This window comes from Limulus polyphemus, unplaced genomic scaffold (assembly GCF_000517525.1).
Source record: "Limulus polyphemus unplaced genomic scaffold, Limulus_polyphemus-2.1.2 Scaffold4074, whole genome shotgun sequence".
Classification (NCBI taxonomy): Eukaryota; Metazoa; Arthropoda; class Merostomata; order Xiphosura; family Limulidae; genus Limulus; species Limulus polyphemus.
Window position 1 is genome coordinate 66,556 of NW_013669684.1, and position 17,166 is coordinate 83,721.

Consider the following 17,166-nt stretch of genomic DNA (forward strand, 5'->3'; position numbering starts at 1 on the left):
CCTCGTTAAAAAGATGCGCACGAACGTGGATAATATAAGTAATAATACTCAAGTGCACACCCTCAGGGTCCACTTAGTATGGGTGCAAAATTTCAGGATTCTAGGTTCTTTATATTGGAGCTATGGCAGTCATATTTCTTTTCTATGTGTTTTTTGGCATAAAAAGAAGCCCGCACGCACGTAAGTAATAATACTCAGGTGCAAACCTTCAGGTCCACATAGTGTGGAAGCAAAATTTCAGGTTTCTAGATTCTTTCCTCTTCGAACTATGGTGGTCACACATTTCTATTTGTAATATAAGAATCCACTTCTTTTCTATGTGGTTTTTTGCTAGCTTGCCTCATTAAAAAGGTATGTGTTTTTTTGCATAAAAAGATGTGCACGCGTATGCGCGCGCACACATAGATAAGTAATAACGCCCAGGTGCAAATCCTCAGGGTCCACTTAGTATGAGAGCAAAATATCAGGTTTCTAGGTTCTTTCTTCTTGGAGCTATGCTTGTCACACACACACGTGCGTGCGCGCTCACGTGCGTGTCTGCTTGTGATTTCTATTTGTAATGTAAATATCCACTTCTTTTCTATGTGGTTTTTCGCTAGTTTGCTTCATTAAAACGCTACCCAAGCGCACACGCACGTGCTCGTTTCTATTCTATGTGTTTTTTCGCATAAAAAGATGCGCACGCACGTAGGTAAGTAACAATACCCTGGTGTACAATCTCAGGGTCCACTTGGTATACGTGCAAAATTTCAGGTTTCTAGGTTCTTTTATTTTGGAGTTATGGCTGTCACATACAGACACGTCCATTTATTATTATAGATTGTAGTGTGTAAATTTTTTTATCAAAAAGTAATTATCAACCCATGTACATCTCTGCATCACAGAAAGTGATTTGTTGTATTCCTTAAATCGCGTGATACTTGATTGTAATAAGCAACATAAATAGTTAAAAAATCACGCCAATATTTATCTTCCTTTCACCTTCACCAACATCCGTGGCGGCGCTAGGCATAAGCAGACTAAACAATTGCTCATGGCTCCAAACAGTTCAAGGGGACTACGATTCACGAAGATTATTTTATCATTTTCATCTTGACTTTGGGTTTTTGACTATTTTAGTGTTGTACTCGCTTTAAAAAAATAAACGTTTTCAATGAATGTGATTTACAAACATGTCACTCAGTAACGAATGGCCCTTTCATTAAAAATTGCAGCAGCAAGGCACTTTTATCTCAAACACACGTGGTGCGCATGCGCTGACTGGTTGCTAACATGTGTAGGATTTGAAAAAAATACCAGCGCACTAGTGTTAGCGTGTGAGTAGAAATTAGTTTTTTTTTAACAAGTGTATATTAGTAGGTATCTTATTTAGTGCTCAGGGTCGTCAACGGGCTAGCACGTATCCTGACTAACATAATAATCACACAGATCTTACTGTTCCTTCTATCTTATTGTGGTTAGCCAGAAGAAGCCAAAAACAAAAAAAAAAAACTTGTTATTATCAAAGCTCTTAAGATATAATACACTTTCCTACTCTTAGCAATATGCATACCCTGGTGGTTAAGGCACTCGACTCGCCATCTGAGGGTTGCGCGTTCGAATCCCCGTCACCGGACGTAATCGCCTTTTTTAGTCCCGGGAAGGCATTATAATGTGATTGTCAATCCCATCATTCGTTAGTAAAAGATCAGCCCAAGAAGTAGTGGTGGGTGGGGTTGACTAGCTTCCTTCCCTATAGTCGATCACTGATAAATTAGGGACCGCTAGCGCAGATAGCTCTCGTGTAGCTTTGGGGGAAATTCAAACTTAAGGGCATATTTTTCTGTACCTATTAAGCATGTTAATTTTCCGTATTGTTTTTAACTCCGCCAGCCCGCATGATATTATTTTTCATTATATTTATATTTTTAAATTATCTTTTCTCTTATATACTGTCAAGTGCAGTATATCGAAAACATTCATTAAACATTTTAAATGGGCCTGGCATGACCTGGTAGTCAGTTAGAGCGTTCGATTCACGATCTGTGGTTCGCAAGATCGGAAGCTAGCGCCGAAAATGCTCGCCCTTTCAGCCGTGGGAACGTTATAATGTGATGGTCAACGTGAAAAGTAGATTAATAAAAAGCACCGAAACAAAATGGTAGTGTGGATGTAAGATGTAAGTATCATTGTGCTAGCCTCCCAGTAGCATAGCAGTATGTCTGCGGAATTACAACGCTAAAAACCTAGTTTCGATACCCGTGATGGGCAGAGCACAGATAGCCCATTGTGTAGCTTTGTCTTAATTACAAACACACAAACTAGGTTGAAATCAATGCAAGGAGTTAAGTCATTTAGAATTAAAAAAAGGGAATAGTTGTTTATTTGGAAGGAAGAAAATAGTGTGTTGTTTTCAGACTTGAGATATAGTTATTGAATAGTTTGATAAATCTAGTATTATCACTTCCTGTTAGGTTAAACGCTCTGCAAACAAAATTGGCAAGTCAAAATGAGGTGAAACATACTGAAACATGTGTTTAGAAACAAGTATTAGATAGTTAGACCCACTAATAACAACAGATTCGTTGAAGAAGTAATCTGAATCTGATAACTGGATTGGGTTTTCCTAGTGTGTTTTATCTTATACAGATAATTGCGACTACAATTTAAGATGTAGTTCATACAAATACCGGATCTTTTCCGCATCTACTTCCAAATTTAAACTCCAATATAAAAATGTAGTAACTTCTGAAAATTAACTCAGCAGCGCCAACAGAGTAAGTTTAAAAGCAATTCGTTAACACAAAAAATTAGTTTGTAGTTGAATAATCAAAATTATTGTGTACATTATAGTTTTGTATCCCGAACAAATTTGTGACCAGTAAGAGCTCTAGTGACACAAAAGTAAAAATACATCTTGATAAAGAGGTATTATCAGTGATAAAGACAGAGAGAGATGGGTGAGATAGGGTGATCCAATATCTTCGAAACTATTTACAGCAACTTTACAAGAAGTATTCAGAAAAACTGAGTTAGAGAATGAAGGTATAAAAATAGATGAAGAGACATTAACAGATCTATGGTTTGCAGATGATATAACTCTCTTTACAAATTCAACAAAACAGATGGAAGCCCTATTAAACAGTTTGAATGTCAGTAGCAAGAAAGTAGGATTAAAAATACATAAAAGAAACCAAATATATAACCAACTATCATGACACACATACCATCAAAATTGAGAATGAAGAAATAGAGAAAGTTTCAGAATACAAATGTTTAGGTGAAACCCTTAAAATGGAAAACACAACAAGTGAAGAAATTATGGTAAGAATAAAGGCAACATGACGATGTTTTGGAATGTATAAAGAAATTATAGAGGATCAAGATATCCTCACTACTTTGAAGAAAAAGATCATGGATCAGCGTGTACTACCAACCTAACATAAGACTGCCAAACATCAGGAAAAAGACAGAAACCACACAAAGAGCTAAGGAAAGAAAAATGCTTCATATAATACTACAAGACAGATGGAGAAATGACAGAATAACAAAAACAAATATAATAGATGCAGTAAGGTTCATTCCAAGAACTATATGGAAATGGGCTGGGCATGTAGCAAGGTATTCTGATAATAGGTGGACATTAAGAACAATGGAATGGCAACATAGGACATGAAAAATATCTAAGTGAAGGCAAAAGAGAAGATAGAGGGACGGTACAGTGGCAGAAGCAGGAATTGGATGGTCACGGAATGCTAAGAATAGGAAATACTGGACTGGTCTGACGGAGAGCTATATCCAACGAGGGATGACTGCAGTTTAGATAGAAGAGCTCTACACTCAACTTATATAGTGATGATCACTAAGGAAGCTGCGTGTAGAAGCCCATTGTTGTGTTAGATGTAGGTTTTTGTGGATCGTTAAGACCAACGTGCAGCTAATATTTTGAAATTACAATAATTAAATTTAAGCGGTAGGAAACTTTTCCCTTGAGATAGCACATTACACAAGGGTAAAGACGTTTTAACTAAAAGATAATTATTGCTTTTCCATAGTTTCTGCATTCTTGTAAACATCTACGTTCAGCATATATATTTTATTTGAAACACCCAGCTAATTATCGTCACATATTATTTAGCAAAAATATTTTATTTTGAAACACTCGCATGAAATGCATGTCGCATGTTTCTTAACATTTATTATACTGTGAACAAAAATATACCGTGCTTGATATATTTCCTTATTCCAGTGCTTTCAAGATGTCCGACCTTATCACTTGCTTAAAGTGTTTAAACATCTGTACAGAATTGAATCATATGAAATACACTGGACCTGAAACTAATAAACGTATATATTTCTATCAAAATAAAGACGTAATGAGCTCACATTTTAGCTTCACGTAAAAAAAAATGAAAATAAAATGCAAATAGAAATAGAATTATTCATTAATAATATTACACTTGTACTGTTTAATGAGTAACATTTTATTCCAATATTTGTTGTCATCTTCTAAATTTATTCGTGGAATTATCAGTATTTACTATAGTGAGAAATAAATATAAACGTTCTACGTCAAAGGTTATGAAAAAGAACTTCACAAACAACTGCTGTGTTCTCTTACATGGAGGTTCTAATGAATGACTTGTGGATACTACAACAAAATACGAATCAATAGGGCCCGGCATGACCAGGTGGTTAGGGAGCTCGATTCGCAATCTGCGGGTCGCGGGTTCGAATCCCCGTCCCACCAAACATGCTCGCCCTTTCAGCCGTGGGGGCGTTATAATGTGACGGTCAATCCCACTATTCGTTGGTAAAAGAGTAGCCCAAGAGTTGGCGGTGGGTGGTGATGACTAGCTGCCTTGCCTCTAGTCTTACACTGCTAAATTAAGGACGGCTAGCCCAGATAGCCCTCGTGTAGCTTTGCGCGAAATTACAAACAAACAAACGAATCAATAGAAGAAAAAAGCATAACAATAAACGTAGAAAATATATTCCTTATTTAAATGTGAATGGCGTTTAAAATTGCATCATCCTTACCTTTAATATTTTATATAATTATAACTACCAGAAAAAAACAAAAAGTATGTGAATGATGGGAAACGAAGTTAACTGAATATGGCTCTCACTGTTACCCTGGACGCTAACTCGAAAGTTTTTGTATTCATAAAAAGATATCAAGCTATAACTCAAGTAAAGATGCATTTGTGCACTTCCGAAGAAAAGTGGGTATTAATTGTATTTAAATAATTTATGTAAATAAACTGTCATAATAATTTCCAATTAACGATTAATAGTAAAATTTGTGATTTTTCCATGTAAAATTTATTTATCAGTATCTCGTACAAGTAGGAATAGTGTAAGAAAATTATTTGTACCTGAAATATTTATTAAACTTGTAGGATAGATTGAGTTATCATATGAAAGCACAAAGATTGATATTTAGTAATACCTAGTTTTAGTTGTTGCGTTTTATATCTACCGAGTAATCACGAATAAAATAAAATATAAAGTGATACAAAGACTGTCGTGGTTCAATTAAATAAAAAAAAGGAGGAAGAAAGTGTTAAATGATAATTTATTTTTGTTTTAAGGCTCACAACATTTCGGTCCGGGACACATTTTATCTAGTGATTTTAAACTTGGATGGAACAAAATATTTGATACCACACTGTAATTTAGACGAGATATTTCAAGGTCACTAGTTTGGAGACTGAATTCGTACTAAACTTCCTAACACTGACGTTTATCACCTTTACAGTAACAAGAAAAGGCAAAACGACGTTGATAAATGAAGTGCGATTTTCTTTTCGTTTTAGTAGCTGTCTTTTTTTTATCACAGAAAATACACTTCCTCTTCGAGATAACCTTGCGAGTGGTAGGAAAAATTGACCTTATCATTCCTTACAAAGTAACAGACCTTGGCGATTTCTACAGCTTAGTCTGTTTCAAGGTCTATTGGTCGTTTGGGTTGAATGATCTAAAAGTTATGTAGGTTTTTTTTTTCCTTAGACCTTGTAGTTAGCGTTCCCGGTGTGTGAATTCGAAGATCCATGGTTCATGTCCACTTGTCGCGAAACGCGCTCCGCACTTTGGGGCTGTGTGTGCGCTATAAAAGTGACAGTCAAACCCTACTTTTCGGTTAAGCAAGAGTTGCTCAAGAGTAAGCGTTGGAAGCTTTTGATTAGTTTCTTTGCTTGTAGTTTATCAGTTGGTATACGGTCAGTTAACTAACTTAAAATGTTGAAATACGAGGTTCGATTTCCCGCGATGGACAGAGCGTAGATAGCCCGATGTGGCTTTGCGAGAAAATCTGCAACTTGGGATTAGTTGGAGTTTCTATTTTTCAAAATAAATTTTCTGTTAAGTTTTCCATTTGTTTTATTTCAAAAGAATAAAGTATTTTTTACTCAATGATAAATTTAGAGGCGTTACCCTGCCTGCAGTTAAGGTGGTGATTCTGTTTGTGTGTTTTCTATTATAAATGATTCCTTGGCATGGTAAAAGAACCAATCACATTATGGAGACGATATTATTCAAATATTCAATAATTAAGTTTTTAAAATAAGGAAAAAAATGACTGAGGAAATATAAGAATACGGTATATTTTGACCAGTTTGAAATAGAAATTTCCAAATTGTATTTTTTATACCTTTTCTTTCAGAGTTACACTTTTTTCCACTGGAGAAGCCAAAGGTAGTGGACGTCGTAGAAGGTTCTCTCCTGAGTTTAAAATGTGACCCGCCTAAGGGCCATCCAAAGCCTGCGGTGTTTTGGATGATACAACCTAACAGCGGCGAACCTCGCAGTATCAACAGGTAGTGTTCGTAACACGGGGCACTTGTCGAAAGTTTTATAACCACTATTATCAGAAATAAAAAAAAACTCCAATTTTATTGTGCTATATCATAATATGATTGTTAAGAATAAACTTATAGGAACGATTTAAATCTATAGACATACATGCATTTAGCCAATATCACCATAACTTTTAAATATCTTCTGAAATACTAGTATTTAGTTCTTTGCCTAAAACATGAATATTTTTTTTGCAGGTTTCCGCGATTGAAAATTAATTAAAACCCTAGCTTTTCAATGTAAATGCATTTAAGCTACAAAAAAGTTTTATTATTTTATCGTGTGTTTCGATTTAGACAAGGTTTAGAGGTGGAGTACGTTATATTAAAATGATTTTGTATATTCACCACGTCATCACTGTCTACGTCGCTTCACCTGGTCATGCTCTATCTGGCGATCGTGAGTTATGCTAATAGTCCTGTAGCGTAGTTTCAATTGTAAAATATTTCGTCTTAATGTATCCTCTTGGTGGGTCAGCAATAAGTATACAGACTTACTTTGCTAAACTTCGAGGTTAAGATTCCTGCAGTGAAAAGAGCGCAGATAGTCCACTGTGTGGCTTTGCGTTGAAATAGACAAACACAGAACCCGTCGTAAGGCCGTTATGTCCAAATCACACTACTCTTCCCTACATGCTATCCATTGTCCATCTAGTGTATGAAGACAACGGTTTCCCAGTACCCGGCCCCCTAGTGGCTCAGCGGTAAGTCTGAAGGCTTATAACACTAAAAACCGGGTTTCGATGCCCATGATGGGAACAGCTCAGATATCCCATATTTTAGCTTTGTACTTAACAGCAAACAAAGAAAGCTAGTGCCAATTTCAACTGTCCAATTGTACAGAAATATATAAGTGACGCGTCTGGTATCTTCATATGGAATAACAAGTTGTATACATGGAGATCCTTCTTGATTATGTTTCGTACTGGTTCATGGGTCAGATAGACAACCTTTGTGTTTGTGGATTCTCACCTGTTATAAAACGCCACACTTTGCTTACCACAGCTGGAGTACGACTTGTTGCATCTCTCTTTTTGGATGGACTTGGTGGTATAATTTGGTCCATATTTCTTTGTTTTCCATTGCTATTAAGTACAAGGGTTATCCCTGTATTGAAAATTCTAAATTATTGATCTCAACACATCTTGATGATCTGAGTGTAGGAATATTTTACGTCGGAAAGAGCTGTTCCCAAAATGATCAGTTTTCGGTGTCATCACACTACCTATAAAACGTCAAACAATGGCAAAATCTAGTTCCAATGCATTCCATCCCACGGCGACTTTATATCGGCTGTGCTTGTCACGTAACTCACTGATTTATGTATTCACAATCATCCTTTCTCAACCTTTTTAATAACACGTTCCATCTACACTTCTTGAAATTTCCCGCGACCCACCACATAAAAGTATAGAAGTATGACACGTATGGCAGTGTTGTTTCGTAGTTGCTATGCTGCATTCATGCACATGACATTACTCTATAATTAACATTTTGCAAGGCATTATGTAGTTTTCATTATACTTTTGTTGTTTTGCAACATTATTTAAAATATTTTCATCCAATCTTAAGCCTTTTCGTGACCCGCCTCAAACTGCTTTGCGGCCACCGGTTGAGAAACACTGTTCAAAATGATTCTAATTAATATAAAAGACTAAATTATATGTATATAAATGCATTCCTTTAACTCTTAACTCATACATTAAACGTTAAATATATGTGTGTGTATATATACATATATCTGTATGTGTGTATATACATATATGGTTTTAGATCCATAGGAGCCCATTAGAGTTGGGCCCTATAGAAGATATGTGTAGCATATCTTAAAACAAAAAAAAGCACATAATGTATTTAATTTAAGAACAAAAAGGGTTAATCTTAATTGTATCATTTCGACTGTTTTTAAAAACCATAAGCTGAAAGTAGTACATGTTTGATTTTTTTTATTATATATGGCAAAAACGAATCTATCTTGAGGCAAATGTCTGCTTTAGCTCAAACAGTAGGTAATATCTCATAAATACAGCAAGCTGAATGGCTAAGCTGAATGTAAATTCAGTTTTTACATCACATGAATAAATTGATGAAAGCTGGGTAATGCCGAGTTGTTTTATTTTTCTATGTTTATGAGATACCACCTACTGTTTGAGCCGATGCAGAAATTTAGTTTTGTCTTTTTATTTTGGATGGATATTGTGTATTTTTATGTGTTACACCAACCTAAGAAACTTAAACTGTAATCATTATTGTTTAACTATTACTTTAAGGAGAAGCAACGTACCGATCAGTATTGCTAATATTAAGCATATTATCAAGTAGATTACATTGGACTGGAAGGTAAGTTACCTTTAAGAAAGTGCTGGAAACAGTAGTGACACCAGATGGCACTCTCGTTCTGAGCCGAACTATGAGAAGTGAACTCTGGAAATGAAAGTGACCAGGTGAAGGTATATGTTTTTCATTAATCGATATTTTTTCTCATTCACTTTCAGGAATATATATTTACTTACAACTACAAATAAGTAGTAACTGTCTTAGCTAAGCAGACGCAGCCTTAATTCATTGCTTCATGCCGCAAGTGTAAAATTTGCGAGAGATAAAGTAAGGATCCGCTGGCCGTGGTCACTAGGTGTTCGCGTTGCAAGCACTCAGTCCATTTTTTATTATTTTATTGCTGGACAAAGATTGGAGGTTCGCGTGACTATAGAAACGAAAGCAGGTAAACCTGTTGAAGTAATGTTAATGATAAATCAAAGCATTTGCCATTTTTAAAAACGGAAAATATTATAAGTGTGCGTATATTAGGGATATTGAACAAACTATGTAAACAGAAAATAATACAATAGCTTTGTTTCTTCTTCTCATTTTTTATATATCTTGATTATAGAACTACCGTTTCGTATGATGAACAAACTTCTTTAATAAAACTGTATTTCCACACTAACTTCATATTAAATATATATTTTTGACAAGCTTATTCATCAGTTTTCGATTATACATAAGTAAAGTGGATTTAGTCTAGAAGCATAATGTTATCTAACATAAAAAATATAAGTCAAAATTAATAAGAGTTATTGTTTTCAAATAGCAAAATGACTTCTCATTAATGAAATATCTCGAAAACAAATAACACCGATACTTATGGATTAACATAAATCTGAACTATGTGTTATCTTAAAGAAACACGAAAACTGATTTTTAGTATGTATTAACGGGAATCAGAACTTTATTTTTGTTAAATAAAAACAATAATTCGTGATGCTTCTTTCAGGGATAATCAATAAAAGGGAAGCTAAAGGACACTGACTGGTTATTATTTTCGGCTTTCTTCATCAATCGGTCTTAACCTCAAAGCATAAGATGCACTGTTATTTGTTACAAAGGTATTCAGTATGGAAATACAGCTTTTAATTACAAAGCTAGTACTATATTTGAAAACCTAATCATAAGATTGAAATGAGATGGCATTAATTTAACTAGTTTGCAATTTCAATGAGAAAGTATTAGAATTTATTTTATCCAAAGACGAAAAAAGAAAAAATATATCCGGGAGAGTTAGTCGTACTTTAATAAAATGTTTTGCATGCGTTAATGCAATAGTGTGTTGCCACACGTTCGAGCCAAGGACAACATTTTAAGTACTTGGCTATTTGGCTCCAGGCGAATTCCTGATCATTCATTTACCAGTATAATGCCACCATGGTATTAGGGATGGTGGACTATATCACTGCTGTTTTGATGAAGTGTATTTGTATATCGAAATAACAAAGAGACCTAAAAACCGGGACACAGCAGTTTCAAATATGACATTCTATAACATAGTGAATAATATCGGAAAAGGAATATCGACACACCTAAATCCAAGTGTAAAATCATCAAGTCAGCATCACACCGTACACAGTATTCCGCCACAGTTAACAGACTTGGTCGTCCAAGAATCCCTTCGCCCTGATCCGGAAAGTGGCTACTAACAAGTTGCCCTTGAAGCATAAATTTGGCCACGAGTGTTATTCAGCAGGCACATTCGTGAAGAAAAACAAAATTCAGAAAATTTTACAAAACATATTTTGTTCGTGAAAAATGGAAGCTCCTTACATCTTTAAGACGAGACTTGGGTGCCTTTAAAACAAACTACGCCAAAAAATAGGCTTTTTCTTTTCACCTACACGACTTGATAAGGAATATTTCAACAAGATAAAGAAGTTGCAAAGAAATGTTTTTCGTAGTCGATTGTTTGTCGCAATTTTCTTATATTATGTAAAATTTTAACTTCATGTGTGTACACCAGACAGTGTCGAAAAGAACACACTGACTAATTCTCAGTGAAACTGCGTTGCCGACCAATAATGCTAATCAATCTATCATCAGATTGAGCACGATCGACAATGGCGGAAGTGTTTTTTAAAGATAATACGGGATCTGGAACATCGTTCTTATAAAGTACGATTAACCCCTTTAATGTTTGAGTAACAGTTTTATGCCAGAAGTTTAGGTCTACATTGTTTATAACTGTAGTGAAATATGTGCTTCATTAAAGGATTTTATACTATATTGTAAAGCTAACATGACATCGAGTGTATTGATATAAAAAGGTTATTTAATTTTATACAAAAATTAATTCAAGGGTAAAAAAATGTTTTTAAGTTGTTGTTAGCTGTGGACCATCAGAACTACGATTATATGTGTATTTTCATAGAAAATATGTATCTTGATCTCACACAGGTACTTAATTTATCAAATGTAATACTATGTGCAATAAGTCAGAGCTTTTATGGTTATTGTAATATAGTATTGTGTCACTGATGCATTGTATATGTGTTTTCATAGCAAAGCCACATCGGGCTATCTGCTGTGTCCACCGAGGAGAATCGAGCCTTTGATTTTAGCGTTGTAAGTTCGTAGATTTACCGCTGTTCCACCGGGGGAACTGATGCATTGTCAATAGTATATTTCTATAATTGTGTTAATAACTCAATATTGCAGTTTGAGTTGATATCACAGTCGCTGAGTTACTTTTCTTGTAATTATCTTTGAATGAATAGAAATATCTATCAGGCAAACTTTTCTAAGCCTAAGGTCCAATGCAATAGAGTAAAGGTAAATGAGAATTTTGTTCATGTAATTACATTATCTTATCAAATTATATGCCCACTAATAATCTATAATAATAAAGTGGCGTGTCTGTGTGTGTATGACCGCCATAGCACCACGAGGAAAGAACCTACAAATCTGAAATTTTGCACCTATACTAAGTGGGCCCTGGGGGATTCATCTGGGTATTATTATTTATCCACATGCATGCGCATATGTGTGTGCGAATGTTTTTATGAGGAAAGCTGGCGAAGGACCACATAGAAAAGAAGTGTGTCTGCTATAGCTCCAAGCGTAAAGAACCTAGAAACCTGATATTTTGCACCCATACTAAGTGGACCGTGAGGGTGTGCACCTGGGTATTATTACTTATCTTATCCACGCACGTGCGCATCTTTTTAATCAGGCAAGCTAGCGAAAACCACATAGAAAAGAAGTGGTTCCTTATATTACAAATAGATATCACAGTCAGATAAACATGCACGTGCATTCGCATCTTTTTAATCAGGCAAGCTAACGAAAAAACACAGTGTAAGTGGATCTTTACATTCCAATAATGACTTTTATGTCATGTTGCTTAGCAACAAAGATATAACCTAATATTGTTGTTAGTCTATGTACTTAAAGTATAAAATGAAATGTATAAACTACAAAATTGAAAAAAATATTCGCTGATTTTTAATTTACTCTCCATTGATTAAATTCAGAAACAATTTAAGTCTAAAATTGGATTGATATTTTTACTTGTATGATACATTTTAAGCACTTGGCTCTAGGCTAGGTTATCTCACATTATGTATTTACTTTAGGCTTATTTATTAATTTCTTCAAATCATACTAACATTCACTACACTTACAAGGTTTCACACCAACCCCTTTCACAGCCCCCTTGCACAACGGTCACTAAAATCTTAATGGGCAGAAATTAAACGAACTATTCTATCTGGATAAATGCACTTTGGCTTTTATGATTCCTCTTATTTCGGGTTGCTAAAATAGGTTCAGGATACACACACTGACATAGTCATCTAGAATATATCAACCTGATAACCCGAGCAAAGGTACTTTCGTTAGTAATAATAGTAAAATATAACGTTCAATCACCCGGAACTGCGTTTTTTCTGTCATTTCAAGAGAGACTCTCTTTCTCTGTAAATTTTCTGCTGTTATTCGGGTTCTATTGAATTAGTTGGTAAAAATAATGTTAAGTTCAGTTACTTAGCGACAATGAATTAATATATTTCTTCTGTAACGTTTGTTATATGCTATGTTTACTTCTAATGGTAGGCCTAACTTAAAATATAATGGTTCAAATGACGTTTAACTGAACTTCCAAAACTAACATAGCCTAACTTTTTTTATCTAAAATAAACTTACTTTCAGACCAATACACGCATTAACTGTCACTGTCTTACTCACTAACAGCCACAAAACTGAATAACTTAATGATTTCTCGTTAATTCACTGCTTCACTGAAATATTTATATCGTACTCGTTTTATGCCTACTACATGAAGTTACTAAATCAAACATCATCATTATTACATAACTAGCATACAGCCCGTCAAAAATGACGGCGCAAGTACTACCACCCCCATCCCATAGTATACCCTAACTTCACATTTCACAGCTAACCGAATAAATAAATTTTGCGAGATCAAGCTTGACAAACAGAGAGGCAGAAAAGTGCAGTTGAGGCAATCAAACGTCGGTAAATTCCTTTCTGAGCCAATCAAAATTAAGATCATCCATGAACTGAATTCATGGCGTATTCATGGAATAATTATTGGTAAAAATTGGTTAGATTAAGAACTTCTAATATATATAGAAAAGCCAGTGTGTAATGGTAACACTACTTTCAACAACAGCTTTTATGTCTTGTAGTTTAGCAACAAAAGTATAATCTAATATTGTTGTTTAGTCTATGTACTGAACGTATAAAATGAAATGTATAGACAACATAACTGAAAAAAAAAAATATTTGTTCATTCCTTAATTTAGGGTCTGTGTTGATTAAAGAGGTTTGTTTTGTTATTTAAAACGTTGGTGACATAACACAAAATACCTTAATTCAGAAACGATTTAAGTTTAAAATTGAATCGATATTTTTATTTCCATGATAAATTTTGTACACTTAGCTCTAGGCTAGGTGATCCTACATTATGTCTTTACTTTTTAGGCTTATTATACCAACACTCACTACACTTATAAGGTTTCACGCCACCTGCCTCCCTCACCAGCCCTTGCACCTCCGTCACTAAAGTCATAATGGGCAGACAGTAATCGAACTATTCTATCTGGATAAATTCATTTTAGCCTTTATGACTCCTCGTATTTCGAGAAATCAAGCGTGACGTGACACACACGAGCTTTTATATAGGTTAAATGACGAGTTTACTCTAGCACAAGAAATATTTAAAACATTGAAGATACAGTTGACAACAGTATTTATGATCAATATTATAGTGTGTGTGTGTGTGTACATATGTGGCTTAATATTAATGTCATTGCTATGATGTTAAGTAACGTCATTATGAAACACGACTCATCTCCAGCTGTTAACTTCATATGACAGACAAAATGAAATATAGTTTTCTACTTTATGTGCATTAAATTATAAAACTAAATGAAAACGTTGAAAACCGTACTTTGAATTTTAATGAATCTCGTACATTTTTCAAAGAAGTAATTATAGAAAAAGGCGTGATTTTATCATTTTATTTAATTTCCATTGCCCACTTGATAAACCTCGTTAAAAATTAGTGCATATTTATATATAAAAAACATAATTACCAATTAATAATTAGACTTAGTTGATCGTATAGTCCACTAACCATGACAAGATTGATACATGATCGCCACAACCTAACCGTAAGCACCAACTTGATTGATTATCAGTAGGGACGGATCTTGTCCTGGTATGTGAGTGGTTCACTACTAACTGGTAAAGTGGATACCAAAAAGAAGGTGATAGTCGAGGGAGAGTTACTTTTTAACCTTAAGGGCAATGTTTAAATTCTGGTGCACTTTAGCACATATTACCAAGCATTTTCGCAAAACCAGAAACTCGATCATCCAAGCGCTTTCGGAGGTTTATCAAGGGTGAAAAAAGGGTCACCTTCAAAAAGCGCTTAGGTTATCTGATTTCTTGTTCTGTTATTTATCTAATGTTCGATACTACGTGATTTATTATTACAATAGTTCACCAAGTACTTTTTAAACAATATTTTTAAATAAGTAATAAACTAATTTGTTGTGACGCAGTAACCTACTGTTTAATAGAAATATCGAGAATACTTAAACAAACAACAAAATAAAGATATTTAAACATATTTAAGATATAAATTTGTATTCGCTCCTGATTAGGGTTGGCATGTGCTTAAAAAAATAGCAGAAAGACAGTGGTTAATGCAAATAGCGAGCAATATTAAATCCTGGCTCATCTTGTGTTTTCAGGAGATTTCAGTCTTTTTTTTTTCTTGCCCCGTGAAAAAATTACTCTGGTCCACATTAGCTGTCTGTTTTACCATTAAACTCAAGAGACATAAACGTTTTTCATATGATAAAATTTTGTTATATATAAAAGTTCAACAGGTAGTAAACAACAAACGAATTGTGCTATTTTCTGTCTCAGAACGAAATAGAAACCGGTAAAGAATAAAAAAAAAATGACGTCAAAAACTGTTAAGTATCAACTACTATTTCCTCACTTCACCCAAACTGCTCGTGAAGTCGTGATTTGCCATGAGCTGGCTCTTTGCATCTTATGTGGTACGGTTAACGGGTGATGACATCATCTTAGGCTTAGTAATACTTTTAAATTAGCCAATGCCTTATAATAACAACTTGAATAACATTATCACAAATTGTGTGACGCTAATGTTTAAATCTTTAAAAAAAGTCAAATCGCTCTACAGTGGTATATACTAACGGGCGAAAACACGTTACGAATTTTAAATTCATTTAGAAGCCATCACAATTCTGTCAACTTTTGTTTAACGTTTCCCTAGAAAAGCGCGTGATATGTCAAGGATGTTCTTCCCGAAATGCTTGAAATGAATATTATCTCATTATTTATTTTGTTTTTAAGGAGGTAGGAAGTATCCATAATCCAACTATAATTTGAGAGAAGTTTGATTGTTTGTCCTCTAACTCCTCCTAGGCTTTTGCGTTTGGACCTGTTAAATATGGTGTAATAAACTAGGAATGATTCCGGATATGTCAAAAGGGTACATTTATTTTAAAATACATAGGTTTCATAGCTGCAGTGCTGGCTATTTATAAATCAGTCAGTGGGGAATGACCACTAGAGGTTTGTCTGTATGTTTGTTTGTAGTTATGCACAAAACTACACAATGGGCTATCTGTGCTCTGCCCACCGCGGGTATCAAAACCCGGTTTCTAGCATTGTAAGTCCGCAGACATACCGCTGTGCCACTGGGGAGCTCACAAGAGGTACTGATGGATTTCTTTAATTTCCTCTTTCATTATATGGAATATACATACAGCCTATGTACTTTCAATCATTACTGACATATTTAGGACAAAAACAGAAACACTATGAATATTCATAACTAGGAAAACACTAATTCTACAACTTCATTTTGTTTTCAAATCCCATAAATAATTTGTGGATTTCATTTTCACACATTGTTTATAAATACTTTCAAGATAGACAAACTTATATTAAGTGAGATGTTTTTAAGTTAGGTTACTAGTTACATGCATAACCTAACCTGCCTTACTGAAGAGTAACAAAGCTTCAACTTAACTAATTACGTGCATACCCTAATCTGACTTACTGAGGAATCACGATTATTAAACTTAAATAGTTACATGCATAACCTAACCTGCCTTACTGAAGAGTAACAAAGCTTCAACTTAACTAGTTACATGGATACCCTAACCTGACTTACTGAGAAGTAATAATGCTTCAACTTAACTAGTTACATGCACACCCTACCTGACTTACTGAAGACTAACAAAGCTTCAACTTAACTTAATTACATGCATACCCTAATCTGACTTACTTAGGAGTAACAAAGCTTCAACTTAACTGGTTACATGCATACCCTAACCTGACTTACTGAGGAATCACGATTATTAAACTTAAATAGTTACATGCATAACCTAACCTGACTTACGTGAAGAGTAACAAAGCTTCAACTTAACTAATTACGTGCACACCCTAATCTGACTTACTGAGGAATCACGATTATTAAACTTAAATAGTTACA

General features: G+C 34.5%; 1 protein-coding gene across 1 annotated transcript in view; it reads left to right on the plus strand.

Annotated features, from left to right (window-relative positions):
- Positions 1–17,166, plus strand: part of LOC106470541 (neuroglian-like) — a 35,349-nt gene that overhangs the window by 3,367 nt on the left and 14,816 nt on the right. The window contains exon 3 of the mRNA XM_013931100.2: positions 6,644–6,797. Coding sequence (XP_013786554.1) covers positions 6,644–6,797 — 154 coding nt within the window. The remainder of the gene's footprint in view (positions 1–6,643; positions 6,798–17,166) is intronic.